This window comes from Salmo salar, chromosome ssa05, assembly GCF_905237065.1.
Source record: "Salmo salar chromosome ssa05, Ssal_v3.1, whole genome shotgun sequence".
Classification (NCBI taxonomy): Eukaryota; Metazoa; Chordata; class Actinopteri; order Salmoniformes; family Salmonidae; genus Salmo; species Salmo salar.
The window spans coordinates 49,944,233-49,957,470 of record NC_059446.1 but is presented as its reverse complement, the minus strand read 5'-3'; the positions used below and the strand labels follow the sequence as shown (position 1 = coordinate 49,957,470).

The 13,238-nt window shown below is 45.8% G+C and overlaps 1 protein-coding gene across 1 annotated transcript in view; it reads left to right on the top strand.

Annotated features, from left to right (window-relative positions):
- LOC106605051 (2-oxoisovalerate dehydrogenase subunit beta, mitochondrial) overlaps window positions 1–13,238 on the top strand; it is an 86,720-nt gene that overhangs the window by 56,035 nt on the left and 17,447 nt on the right. The window contains exon 9 of the mRNA XM_014200299.2: window positions 8,115–8,201. Coding sequence (XP_014055774.1) covers window positions 8,115–8,201 — 87 coding nt within the window. The remainder of the gene's footprint in view (window positions 1–8,114; window positions 8,202–13,238) is intronic.

Here is a 13,238-nt window from a genome sequence, read left to right as displayed (position 1 = left end):
CGTCTGAGGTCTCCCCTGGTGTCTTGACTCATCTCTCTGTAGGCAGGCTTGGACAAGGGCCCAGTGCCTGAGACATTTTCCTCCCACTCTCTGTGCTTTAACTGGCCTCACACTCACCCCTCTCGCTAATTGTGCAGCGCCACTTAAAAGGACTGAATAACAAGTCAAACTGCGCCGCGACTACCATTTGTCATTGCGATCTCAAGGCGGCGGTGTGAGTTAGGACCCGGCGGCGGCGATTACAGGGTGGGCAGGGCAACTCAAAGCCCAAAGGGGCCACAACTCCTCGCTGGTTGCAGGGTTCACCATCTTCACTTCTTGTCCCGGGGTTTTGACGGAGTGCCCTGTGGAAGAGAAGGGTTGGGGAAAACGCTGGGAGCTTCTTGCAGGTGCTCTGTAGCGTGTGTGCTGGATTTTGTTGTCAACCCTGACTATTTCTGTACTTTCTTAGCCATGTGAAGTATAGGCTAGATCTCACTTGTACATTTTATAAAATGTTTCTCCTAATATATAGAACTTATTGTGTTGGACTTTTGCCAATATGAAAGACATTGATTTCTTCTGTTTGTTTGCTTTTCTGACTGCATATAGTCCTACAGAGTGAGAGTCCATGATCAGTTTGAGGTTGTACTTTGTCTCTTTCATTTTGCTTTCCTGCAGACATCAATATCGGCTTCTGAAGATTTTCAAAGCAGCCAGGAAATCGATTGAACTGAAATCAGAAAAGGTGTAGAGTGTGGAGTTGCAATATTGGCAGGTCTTGGGCAATAATAGAACTGTCAGTCAGTCGAGGTTCAACTGCAACAATTGATTTCCTGGCAAGTTTCTATTCAAAAGAGGAATTTTAGCCTACAACCGTGTCTATATGAGTGGACCCAGTGACCCTGAGGCAGAGTTGGACTGAGTGGGCACAGGCCTGAAGGCTGTGCTACTGGGTTAACTGGCTGGGCTGGCTGCATGTTGGTTGGTGGTAGTGTGGTTGGGACGAGCGTAGGCTGCATGGCCTGGGACTCCAAGGCAGAGTAGAGTGAGGCTGAGCGCTGCTCATTATGTTGGGTGTGTATGGGAACGCCTGTAAACATGACATTCCCTCTCCAGCGAGTTAATGACAGCCCTGCAGCACAATGAGCAGTAAAGTGCAGCCACCACTGTCGCCACACGATGGCCAGGACCTTCCTACTCCCAGGCCGGGACTGCGACGCGACAGACCCAGAGTGGACATTAACCCCTCTTTCCAACCTATTGAAATAGAATGACTACAATGGACATCCATTGAATTCCATTTCTATTTTCTCACGCTCTCTTGCCACCCTCTTTCTGTCATCTCTTCTTTCTGCCTTCCCTTCCTTCCCCCTCCTCTCTCCCCTTTCATCCCTTTCTTTTAAGTCTTCCATATTTTCCCGAGAGGACATTAACCTCTTTCCCACCATACACCACTCTGACTCTCTCCATGCTCTCCTATTTTCTGCTCCCCCCCCATCCACCCGACTGACTGTGGGTTCTCACCATCCACTCAACTCTGCCTACCTTCTACACTCCTCCATCAATTTCTGCCTTTCATCGCTTTTCTCAGATTTCCCTTCCTTTCCCTCTCCTCTCTCACGCTTTCTTTCCTCTTATTTAGATTTCTCCATATTTCCCCCATTTACCTTCTGGTCTTCCTCTTCTCACGCGTCACTCTTTCATATAGGAGGTGGAGGAGAGATTTATCGTGCAGCCTCCTAGCTCCGTACTCATCGTCTCCGAGGTTTTTGAAAGCTCTACTTGAGTCTTGATTACACGCATCACACACACTCTAATCCACTCTTCCTCTCCTCCTCATCGCCCTCTCCTTCTCTGTCTTCTCTCTCTCACACACACACACACACACACACACACACACACGTTAAATCGTAGCAATAAAAGCCTCCTGTCAGTATGCATGCCTGTTTTTGTCAGGCTGGAGTGTACAGTGAGATTCATGGCATGTCCGTGTGCTCTCATTGCTCCAAGCGTATAATTCTCATGTGGAGAAAGCCTACTGCTCATATTTGGGCCCTCTGCTGTGGCTCCACCACTGTCCTATATAAGGCAACTTGACATTACGACATTGGGTCCATGTTCACCAACATGAAAGACTGGTTTTGATGAGTGAAATAAATAGGTAGTGTGCTACTGAGAAAGGGTCACTGGCTCCTCTGAAGAGGAAGAGTCAGGGTTAAAGGTCCGGCCACAATTACTATGTTTGAGTAAATGAGTACACTACTGTCATTGTGTGTCCAAGAAAAGTGTCTGGCCCATCCCTGTCCCCTGGGTGAGGCAGTGATTTGAGATGATTGAGTTGGACAGTGCCAGTGTTGCGGTCAGCAGTATTTGGGGAGGCAGGTAGCCTAGTGGTTAGAGCATTGGACTAGTAACCGAAAGGTTGCTAGGCCGGCCGGTTGGTCTGTACCCCGCCGGCCAGCCCATCCCCCGCCTTTTCGTATTCCATTTATCAGTGTCCCGTCTGTCTCTCTCTCTCTCATTGTCTGGCACACAACGCTTTTAAAAAAGGGCAAATACCATGGCCGCTGCTGTCAGACCTAAGCTTATTTTTATTTTATTTAACCTTTATTTAACTAGGCAAGTCAGTTAAGAACAAATTCTTATTTACAATGACAGTCTAGGAACAGTGGCTTAACTGCCTTGTTCAGGGGCAGAACGACGGACCGGCAGGGTGGAAGGCGCGCGCAGGCAGACGGAAGATGGAGGTTGGCGCAGGAAGGTGGGGGGGGGGGGACCGGCAAGGCGGGAGGGGACCGGCGGGGTGGAAGGCGCAGTTAGACAGACTGAAGATGCAGGCGGGAAGACAGGCAGGGGATAGACCGGGCGGGGTGCAGACCGACCGACGGGCGGGGGGCGGACCGGCAGGGCGGATGGCGCGTGCAGGCGAGGCTGAAGGCGCAGACAGACGGGGGACGGACCGGCAGGGCGGATGGTGCGTGCAGGCGGGGCTGAAGCCGCAGGCAGACGGAAGACGCGGGCTGGCTGGCGCAGGCAGACGCGGGATGGCTGGCGCAGGCAGACGCGGGATGGCTGGCGCAGGCAGACGCGGGCTGGCTGGCGCGGACTGGCTGGCGGGCGGCCCGGCAGAGGACGCGGGCAGGTGCGGGCAGGCGGAAGACCGACCGACCGGCGGGGGGGACCGACCGACAGGCGGGGTATCGGCAGGGCGGAAGGCGCGGGACAGACAGAAGACGCAGGCAGACGCAGACAGACGGAAGATTCAAGCAGGCGCAGACAGGGGGGGCAGACAGACGGAAGACGCAGGCAGACAGGCGGGGGACCGACCGGGGGGGACGGCGGAAGACGCGGGCAGGCGGAAGACCGACCGACCGGCGGGGGGACCAACCGACAGGCGGGGTATTGGCAGGGGACTGGCGGGGCGGAAGGCACGGGACAGACGGTAGACGCAGGCAGGCGCAGATAGACGGAAGACGCAGGCGGGGGACCGACCGGGGGGGCGGGCGGGCGGACGGACGGAAGCCGCGGGCGGATGGAAGCTGTGGGCGGGCGAGCAAGTAGAAGACACAAGACAGACAACAGGTAGAAGGAAAATGGACAGACTGAAAGAAGACAGACGGACGTATTTAAGAGGTTGAGGGAAAAGTAGAGATCAGATGGACATAAGAGCTGTTTCTTCTCCATAGTTTTTTGTCTGTCCCACAAAATCTTTATCCAAACACATAAGCAGTGATTATAGCTTTAAACGGTCGAGCTCACAATAAAATGTCAGTTTCTTCATAACAAAAGATTGCTGGGTATGATCTAGCATTTGAGGCAAGAGATCTGGGAGCTGGAATACTCCTCAGTTTGAATCTGATAGTGTTTATTTTATTACATTTGTGATTATTATTAAGAGTGTGATCTCACATAATCTTGGCCCAAGCCTCACCTGGTTCTCATATTCCTATTTAGCCCACATAGTCCAACATTTTGGGCACCCCTGCTTTACATTCAGCAATACCCCTGCGGTGTGGGCCAGACGTGAATAGCTACATTTTGTCTTGTCCATTATTGTCACAGCATGCACTGGAATCAGTCACAATCACACATCAGAATACCCGTCGGCAAGGGACAGGCTTTCCCAAACCACCGTCCCACCTATTAGTGCAGAAATCCAGAAGGCATTTGGAGTGTGATTACTAAATGGGTCATTCGATTCCCTGGCCCCCGAGGGGTGAAATTCTATCTCACGATATTGAAATAACAGCGCTGCTGCCTTTGTCAGAAGCATCTGAAGAATGTGCTTGTGTTGGAGTATGGTATGCAGCTCTACTCCTGGCACTGAGGTAGAGGCAGCCCCTAGTGTTTAGGGGTGAAGTGAAACGCTTATTTAAACACAATCTCTCTCTCTCTCTCTCTCTCTCTGTCTGCGTGTGTGACAACAAGCAGGGGGACTGGTGTCAATTTAGCTGCAGGGAATTGGGGGGTAGCCTCACTTATTTATCTACCTGTGAGTCATATTCCGTAACATGTCACACCATGATATTGGTGCCCTCTCTCACCCCTTGCCTGATTTGCTATCTGCGTTACATTTTAGCAAGGCACCGTTACCCTCTGGTTCTCCCAATTTCCAACCCTTTATAGCAAAATGATATAGCCTGCGGTGCTGTGGGTTTATTTTATGTGAAAATGTATTTTTAAGGTATTTCACCTGGTAGTCAGTTACTCAAGCTCAGTAGACAAGGATACAAATATAATGGACATTATTATTTTAAAGGGATGGTACAATTTATTTTCTTCCTGATCACACAATATGAGTGATTGGACAGTCCTACTCTCAACCGGAGTGCCATACCTAGAAATGCCATGGCTGGCAAAGCAGGCATTCTTCCAATAGGTTGACTCTGGAGACTGTCATGGTGAGATCCCCATATTAGTATGTGGTCTCTGACCGAGTCAGTGTGCAACCATACTAGGGACCCCAGCGACGTAAACAAACACTCAACCAGCCTCTTTAACATCAGCAACGCTTTTGGTTCTGATACTGTATCTGTGGTCCTTTGGTGTAGTAGCAAATGAAGCTATATTTTTGTATCTTTCTATATCCATGTGTTGCGTATTTCTAGAGTAGGTTTTGAGTGAGGTCAGGAGTCTCCACACCAAATGAAAAATGACGCTGTATATAAGCTGCGGCGCTTACTCAAAAAAGGTATTGCAGATAGGGCATGTTGTGATACATTGGGAGTTCACTTGCCAAGTGGTTTAGAAGGTGGAGGAGCCAGGTGATAATTTGCCTCATGCCTGTTCTAGTTGCAGTGTGTCACATGCCTGCAGTAGACCCTCTTGTATAGGGGAATGAGAGAATCACAGCTTTGTCTGTGTAGTCCATTATTTCTGTGGAAACAATATTCTCATTCCAAACCGAAGAAGGAATTTCTCTCCACTCATAGCTGTAACTCAGGGCTGCACAATCCAATAGAAACACTAAACCAGTGCATTACTACCACACAACACTAGCAGGTTTTTACAGCCTGGATTGATGGAGTAGCTAACTGAACTTCCGTGAATTATAATTGCTATACCGGTATTTGTCTCCTAATCAAGAGTAGGGATATAATCTATTGAGGATGGAGCGATGCGATTTGGAGACGATGGAGTTAAGACTGAGTTAAGGAGAGACAGACGAGGTTTGGATGAGATCAGACTATACGATGGTGTTAGTTATACGCTGTGGTCTGTTGCATCTTCCTCCTCCACCGCAACCTATTCTTCGTCCTGCTGCTGCTGTAAAGTAGGGTTTACAGTAAAGCCAGATGAACAGCCTCTCAGCATGTCATCCAGCTCGTTGCCTACCAGCCTAAATCAAACCCCAATAGCATTTCAAAAGAACACATCCTACTGCTCTCCAACATCCATACCACACAAAGCCTGGCCATGCAAACAAAGCCTGGTCATGCACACATACTGTTCATTCCATTCCACTGTTTCAACCAGCAAAATAAAGTTCTGAACCGGTTCGAACCACAAGAAGTAACGGTTTATATCATTCCTTTTTTAACTTGTGGATTTTTTTTTTTTTTTAACATTTAACTAATTAAATTACTTTACCAGTCAGTGCGGATAGAGCAGGCAAGCAAGTTGTTTACATGCATGATGGACAGACAAGTGTATACTATGGTGCAAGATGCGACAGCAATTTTGCAGGTGGTGAAAGAGGGGGAGAGTGTTGAAAAGAGGCTTGAAGCACTGGGCATCTTGTTATGACATGCATTATTTGAATTAGGCCCACATAATTGAGTTTCAGGATAAAAAAGAAATGGAATGGTGCTAAGCACAGGGAAAATCCTAGAGGAAAACCTGGTTCAGTCTGCTTTCCACCAGACACTGGGGGATGAATTCAGCTTTTAGCAGGACAATAACCTAAAACACGAAGTCAAAGCTATACTAGAATTGCTTACCAAGAAGACAGTGAATGTTCCTGAGTGGCCAAGTTAAAGTTTTGACCTAAATCGTCTTGAAAATCTATGGCAAGACTTGAAAGTGGTTGTCTAGCAATGTTCAACAATCAATTTGACAGCGCTTGATGAATTTTGCAAAGAATAATGGGCAAATATTGTACTATAGAGACTTACCCAGAACAAATCCCTTTAATCCATTTTTAATTCAGGTTGTAACACAGCAAAATATGGAATAAGTCAAGGGGTATGAATACTTTCTGAAGGCACTGTAAATATCATGACATTAGCTTTTATAACGGTCAATCTTTCCTTTTTATCATGTTTTGGAACATAATCAGGCTCTCTCTCCACTAACTATTGTTCATGCCGTGAGGATTCAACATCTTCATCAAATGTTTTCTAATTTATCTGCAGATAATTACCGAAAAGCAGTAGTAGATGAGCGGCTCTCTCACCGTTTCGGTTCCGTTCACCTGAAAGATCCGGTCAAAAAGAGCCGTTCGTTCGCAAATAACCCATCCGTAGGCTGCACTGACGGGTCACTGGCACTAGCACGTCTCGACATGGGCTTTCCTAGGAAAATACAAACAATATCTTTGGTTTGCTTCTCCGGATGTGATACCATGGACATGCAGTATAACTAAATTGTATATTTTATGAGTAACATAGGGAAATAGGAGATTGACTTTATTCAGTCATTGCGACACCTTTTATAAACTTGTCAACACTTGCAGTTCGGTCGTCAATCAAACCACAGTAAATGGCCTCTGTTCCCGACTCTGTGGCTGGCTATAGTAAGCCTTTGAAACAGGCCGAAAGAAAATAAATGAATGGGCCACAGAACAATAATTACGTGGATTTCAACTCATCATTACCACTTACGTTACATGGGACGTCCCATGGGATCTCCCTCCTCCGTGAAAAGAAATTCAACTGCAGCCAACCAGAACGCACAAAAATAACACGGATACCGAGAGGGGGACAGACAGCACACTGACAAACCAGCAGTGTCCCTGTCATGACTGACAGGCGCCTGTCCTGTCACTAGAAGATGCATGTCGTTCATTCTGTTGGGAGAGGGCTATACAGACTTTTCTGGCTATCGAATTGAAACTTTTAAATGAAAAGAAGCCTAGTTAATAAATTAAGTGGAAAAGGTATCCGGCTAACTATGAGTCTGAGGCTATTTTAAGCAAAGGCCAGCGTTTATGGACAATACTGCACTCGTTTGTGCACACACATATGCTACACAAATTCTGTTAGAATGGTTGTGTGTGTGTGTGTGTGTGTGTGTGTGTGTGTGTGTGTGTGTGTGTGTGTTTGAGTTTGAGTATTTATTATCTCCGGGGAGCTATTCATTGTGTTAAGAATTGTTACTCATGGGTTGACTGCACTAACTGTAGTAAAATGTATCAAATGTGAAATAGGGGTCCCTCCGGGTAAAAGGATGTGAACTCCTGTGTTAGAACATGCTACAAACTGTATTTGCGTACTCAAATCATGTTCACCCTCTAACTCATTGTACATTTGTCATGGTACCATAATACGATGCTTGTCTCGTTGTCTGCGACATGCTTGCCTTAGACACCACAGGCAGGCTGGGGAGAGACATTATGTGTAAGGTAACTATAGATTTTGTCTATGGGTGATGTCACACTGTATTGATCAGACTGCGTGTGTTGTGTTTTTCAGTCGGTGGCCAAGACCGGACGGTTGCTTATCAGTCACGAGGCTCCAATCACCGGAGGCTTTGCTGCCGAGATCAGCTCCACAGTGCAAGTAAGTGTGTTTGTGTGTGGTCATGCATGCAGAGGGTTCTATTGGAATCCCAGGGGGCCTTCAGAGGTGAGATGTGGGATGGATTGCAGATAGACAGGTAGGGTATCTATATCTGTGTGGATTGGGGTTTGGGTTGGACTTTCTCTGTTTGAAATGTGAAAAGAAATTCAAATATCTGTCAGTGGGTGTCCTCGGTCAGGCAATAAATCTGAGCTTAAGAGGCACTGACAGATACAGTCGAAGTCGGAAGTTTACCTAAAACTCATTTTTCAACCACTCCACAAATTTTTTGGCAAGTCGGTTAGGACATCTACTTTGTGCATGACACAAGTAATTTGTCCAACAATTGTTTACAGACAGATTATTTCACTTATAATTCACTGTATCACAATTCCAGTCGGTCAGAAGTTTACATGCAGTAAGTTGATTGTGCCTTTAAACAGCTTGGAAAATTCCATAAAATAATGTCATGGCTTTAGAAGCTTCTGATAGGCTAATTGACATCATTTGAGTCAATTGGAGGTGTACCTGTGGATGTATTTCAAGGCCGACCTTCAAACTCAGTGACTCTTTGCTTGACATCATGGGAAAATCAAAATAAATCAGCTAAGACCTCTGAAAAACAATTGTAGACCTCCACAAGTCTGGTTCATCCTTGGGAGAAATTTCAAAACACCTGAAGGTACCACGTTCAAAATGTACAAACAATAGTACGCAAGTATAAACACCATGGGACCACGCAGCCGTCATACCGCTTAGGAAGGAGACGAGTTCTGTCTCCTAGAGATGAAGGTACTTTGGTGCGAAAAGTACAAACCAATCCCAGAACAACAGCAAAGGACCTTGTGAAGATGCTGGATGAAACAGTTACAAAAGTATCTATAGCCACAGTAAAACAAGTCCTATTTATCGACATAACCTGAAAGGCCACTCAGCAAGGAAGAAGCCACTGCTCCTAAACCGCCATAAAAAAGCCAGACTACGATTTGCAACTGCACATGGGGACAAATATCGTACTTTTTGGAGAAATGTCCTCTGGTCTGATGAAACAAAAATAGAACTGTTTATCCGTAATGACCATTGTTATGTTTGGAGAAAAAAGGGGGAGGCTTGCAAGCACGGGGGTGGCAGCATAATGTTGTGGGGGTGTTTTGCTGCAGGAAGGACTGGTGCACTTCACAAAATAGATGGCATCATGAGGGGGGGAAATTATGTGGATATATTGAAGCAACATCTCAAGACTTCAGTCAGGAAGTTAAAGCTTGGTCGCAAATGGGTCTTCCAAATGGACAATGACCCCAAGCATACTTCCAAAGTTGTGGCAAAATGGCTTAAGGACAACAAAGGCAAGGTATTGGAGTTGCCATCACAAAGCCCTGACCTCAATCCTATAGAACATTTGTGGGAAAAACTGAAAAATTGTGTGCGAGCAAGGAGACCTAGAAACCTGACTCAGTTACACCAGCTCTGTCAGGAAGAATGGGACAAAATTCACCCAACTTATTGTGGGAAGCTTGTGGAAGGCTACCTGAAACGTTTGACCCAAGTTAAACAATTTAAAGGCAATGCTACCAAATACTAATTGAGTGTATGTAAACTTCTGACCCACTGGGAATGTGATGAAAGAAATAAAAGCTGAAATAAATCATTCTCTCTACTATTATTCTGACATTTCACATTCTTAAAATAAAGTGTTGATCCTAACTGACCTAAAACAGGGAATATTTACTAGGATTAAATGTCAGGAATTGTGACAAATTTAGTTTAAATATATTTGACTAAGGTGTATGTAAACTTCCGACTTCAACTGTGTGTCAGATATATCATACTGAAACTTGGTAGACTTTGTCAGTTGAAATGAGTAATATATATTAGATCAAGCCAGTTAAAACTAATACTCAAACCTTGTCTGTGGATGAATTTTTGCTCATGGACTGTACTGACTACTGGAGGTGTATCCCCTCTCCCTCACTCTATATTTCCCTCCATACCTCCCTCCCTCCCTCTGTCTGGTGAAGACTGCTCTGGCCTGGTTAGGGCATGATCAAAGTATGTGCTGTGTTCCCTTCAGGGAGAATGTGAGAGGGCATAAGCCACAGTTTCACCTCCATGAGCTATTCCTGAGTTATGATTATGACCCTTGTCGGCAGGGCCGCCAATCGCTTTTCTTTTCTTTCTACCTAGACCACACTCAAAGGTATCCGGATAATGGCATGCTATTCAGTGTAGGCATTACCTCAAGTGGATGATACCCTGTGTGTCTGCATCAACACTGGTCTAGCGCTGAGATGAGGGCCCTGGAATTGGTCCTTCTCATCTCCCTGGCTGTCACTCATGTTGTTGTTATCCCCAGACCTGCTTATTGGTAGGATTAATGGTCTGAGTAATACCCATGTTTTCACATGTTTTGTGTCCCGAGGTAACCATTGTTGAATGTGAGATGGCATATGGTGAATATAACTGTTTATAGCGTTTTAATACCTTGTTTTTATTGTGTATAGCCATTAGATTTATGAGCTTTGTGTATGATGAGGTATTGTTGAGGCTGCTTTCATCTCGCGCCAAATGAATCCTCAACCACTACTGACAGAATAAATGATCACACGCACTTGCGCCTCATGTCTAAGTGCATCCAGGTGTTGCGGCCACGTGCCACGTTGTTTCCCCTCAAGAGCAGGGCACACACAGACTCTCGTGGCCAACTTCCCTTGGCAACGTGACAGCGCTGGCTCTGGAGGGCCCACTTGCACCCTGTCCAGATGGGCCAGGGGAGATGGTCAGTACTGCAACTCGCCGGACTGTGGTGACTCACCCGCTAATAACGGGGATGTGGCGTGGGTTCTGCGCTGATAACGCAATGAAACGGAAAAGGCACTAAAAATAGGGCTTTTAGTAGAAAGGTGCTGAGCTATCGGACCTGGGTCAAGCCTTTGGGAACTACCATAACAACAACATCATCCAGTGCTCTCAAGGGAACGACCAGAAAGGGAGACTTAAACCACTACTTAACAAGAGTCAAGAGCAGAGAGGGAGATCTGCACCACACCTCTCCACCAGTCAAAAGCCGAGAGGGAGACCCTGCACCACACCTCACCACCAGTCAAAAGCAGAGGGGGAGACCCTGCACCACACCTCACCACCAGTCAAAAGCAGAGAGGGAGACCCTGCACCACACCTCACCACCAGAGTCAAAAGCAAGACTCGGCCTGGAATATCCCATTCAGGGGCACATGGTGGGAATGAAGGCCTGTGATACAAATGGCTTATAGTCTTGTATGGGTTACTGTTACAATTGACAAAGTGCATGCTCAGCTGTCGGAGTCCAGGACTCAACTTTTATTCTATTCTTTATGTGAAATATACTTTGAACACTGTGCAAATAGATTTTCTTAGAAGTGACAGGACTGAGAGTATGCCTTGATTTACCCACCCTGGAGCTTGTTGTTTAATTTGGATTGTTGAAGAATAAATCATTTAAATCAGGCCATCCCAATAGGCTTATCCCAATGTTCAGCTGTTTTGTTATCTGGCTTTGAGGCATGTGCAAAACTCTTTCCACCCCTGTCCATGTTTTAAAGTGACTACAGGAGTTGCTATATATATATAATGCTTTTGTCAATGTATTATGTCTGGACAGGAGGGTGAAACTAAAGAATAACCGGGTCAAAGCCAACTGCCTCAGGGCAGTGTAAGCACGGTCCAATTATGGATTAGTTTGACTTTCTTTAAAATTTGGAACAGCAGAGTTGAGGGATGGTGGATTAGCTGCACCTCACAAAAGGTGTTGTCATTGGCTGACCTCTACTCATATCAGAGCTTCTCTGCTGACTTACAATGGACCTCAGGGATACAAAGAGTACCATGGTAAAGTTGAGCAGCCTCTCCCATACTACTGTGCGTACAGCTTTGTGACAATTAATACATGGACCTCGCTGTGCTACATACATACAGTACCAGTCAAAAGTTTGGACACATCTACTCATTCAAGGGTTTTTCTTTATTTTTACTATTTTCTTCATTGGAAAACAATACTGAAGACATCAAAACTATGAAATAACACATATGGAATCATGTAGTAGCCAAAAAAACAAAATATATTTTAGATTTTTCAATGTAGCCACCCTTTGCCTTGATGACAGCTTTGCTCACTCTTGGCATTCTCTCAACCACCTTCACCTGGAATGTTTTTCCAAAAGTCTTGAAGTTCCCACATATGCTGAGCTGCTGGCCGCTGGCTGCTTTTCCTTCACTCTGTGGTCCAACTCCTCCCAAACCATCTCAATTGGGTTGAGGTTGTATGATTGTGGAGGCCAGGTCATCTGATGCAGCACTCCATCACTCTCTTTCTTGGTTAAATAGCCCTTACACAGCCTGGCGGTGTGTTGGGTCATTGTCCTGTTGAAAAACAAATGATAGTCCCACTAAGCGCAAACCAGATAGGATGGCGTAACACTGCAGGATGCTGGTTGTGTGCCTTGAATTCTAAAGAAATCACCGACCAGTGTCACAAGTAAATTTCGACTGCAATTAAAGAAACTTTAAAAGTTTTTGAATGCTCTGCATTGACTGACCTTCATGTTTAAAGTAATGATGGACTGTCGTTTCTCTTTTCTGATTTGAGCTATTCTTGCATTAATATGGACTTGGTCTTATTTTTTTACCAAATAGGGCGATCTTCTGTATACCACCCCTACCTTGTCACAACACAACTGATTTGGCTCAAACGCGTTAAGAAGGAAAAATGCATTACAGGTGACTACCTCATGAAGCTGGTTGAGAGAATGCCAAGAGTGTGGAAAGCTGTCAAGGCAAAGAGTGGCTACTTTGAAGAATATCAAATATATTTTGATTTAACACTTTTTTTTGGTTACTACATGATTCGATATGTGTTATTTCATAGTTTTGCTGCATCTCCCCAGTCACTGCAAACACCAATCCCAGATTATAAACTGGGTGGTTTGAGCCCTGAATGCTGATTGGCTGACAGCTGTGGTATATCAGACCGTATTCGCTTATCGCTGAGCTGTGGTAGTACTG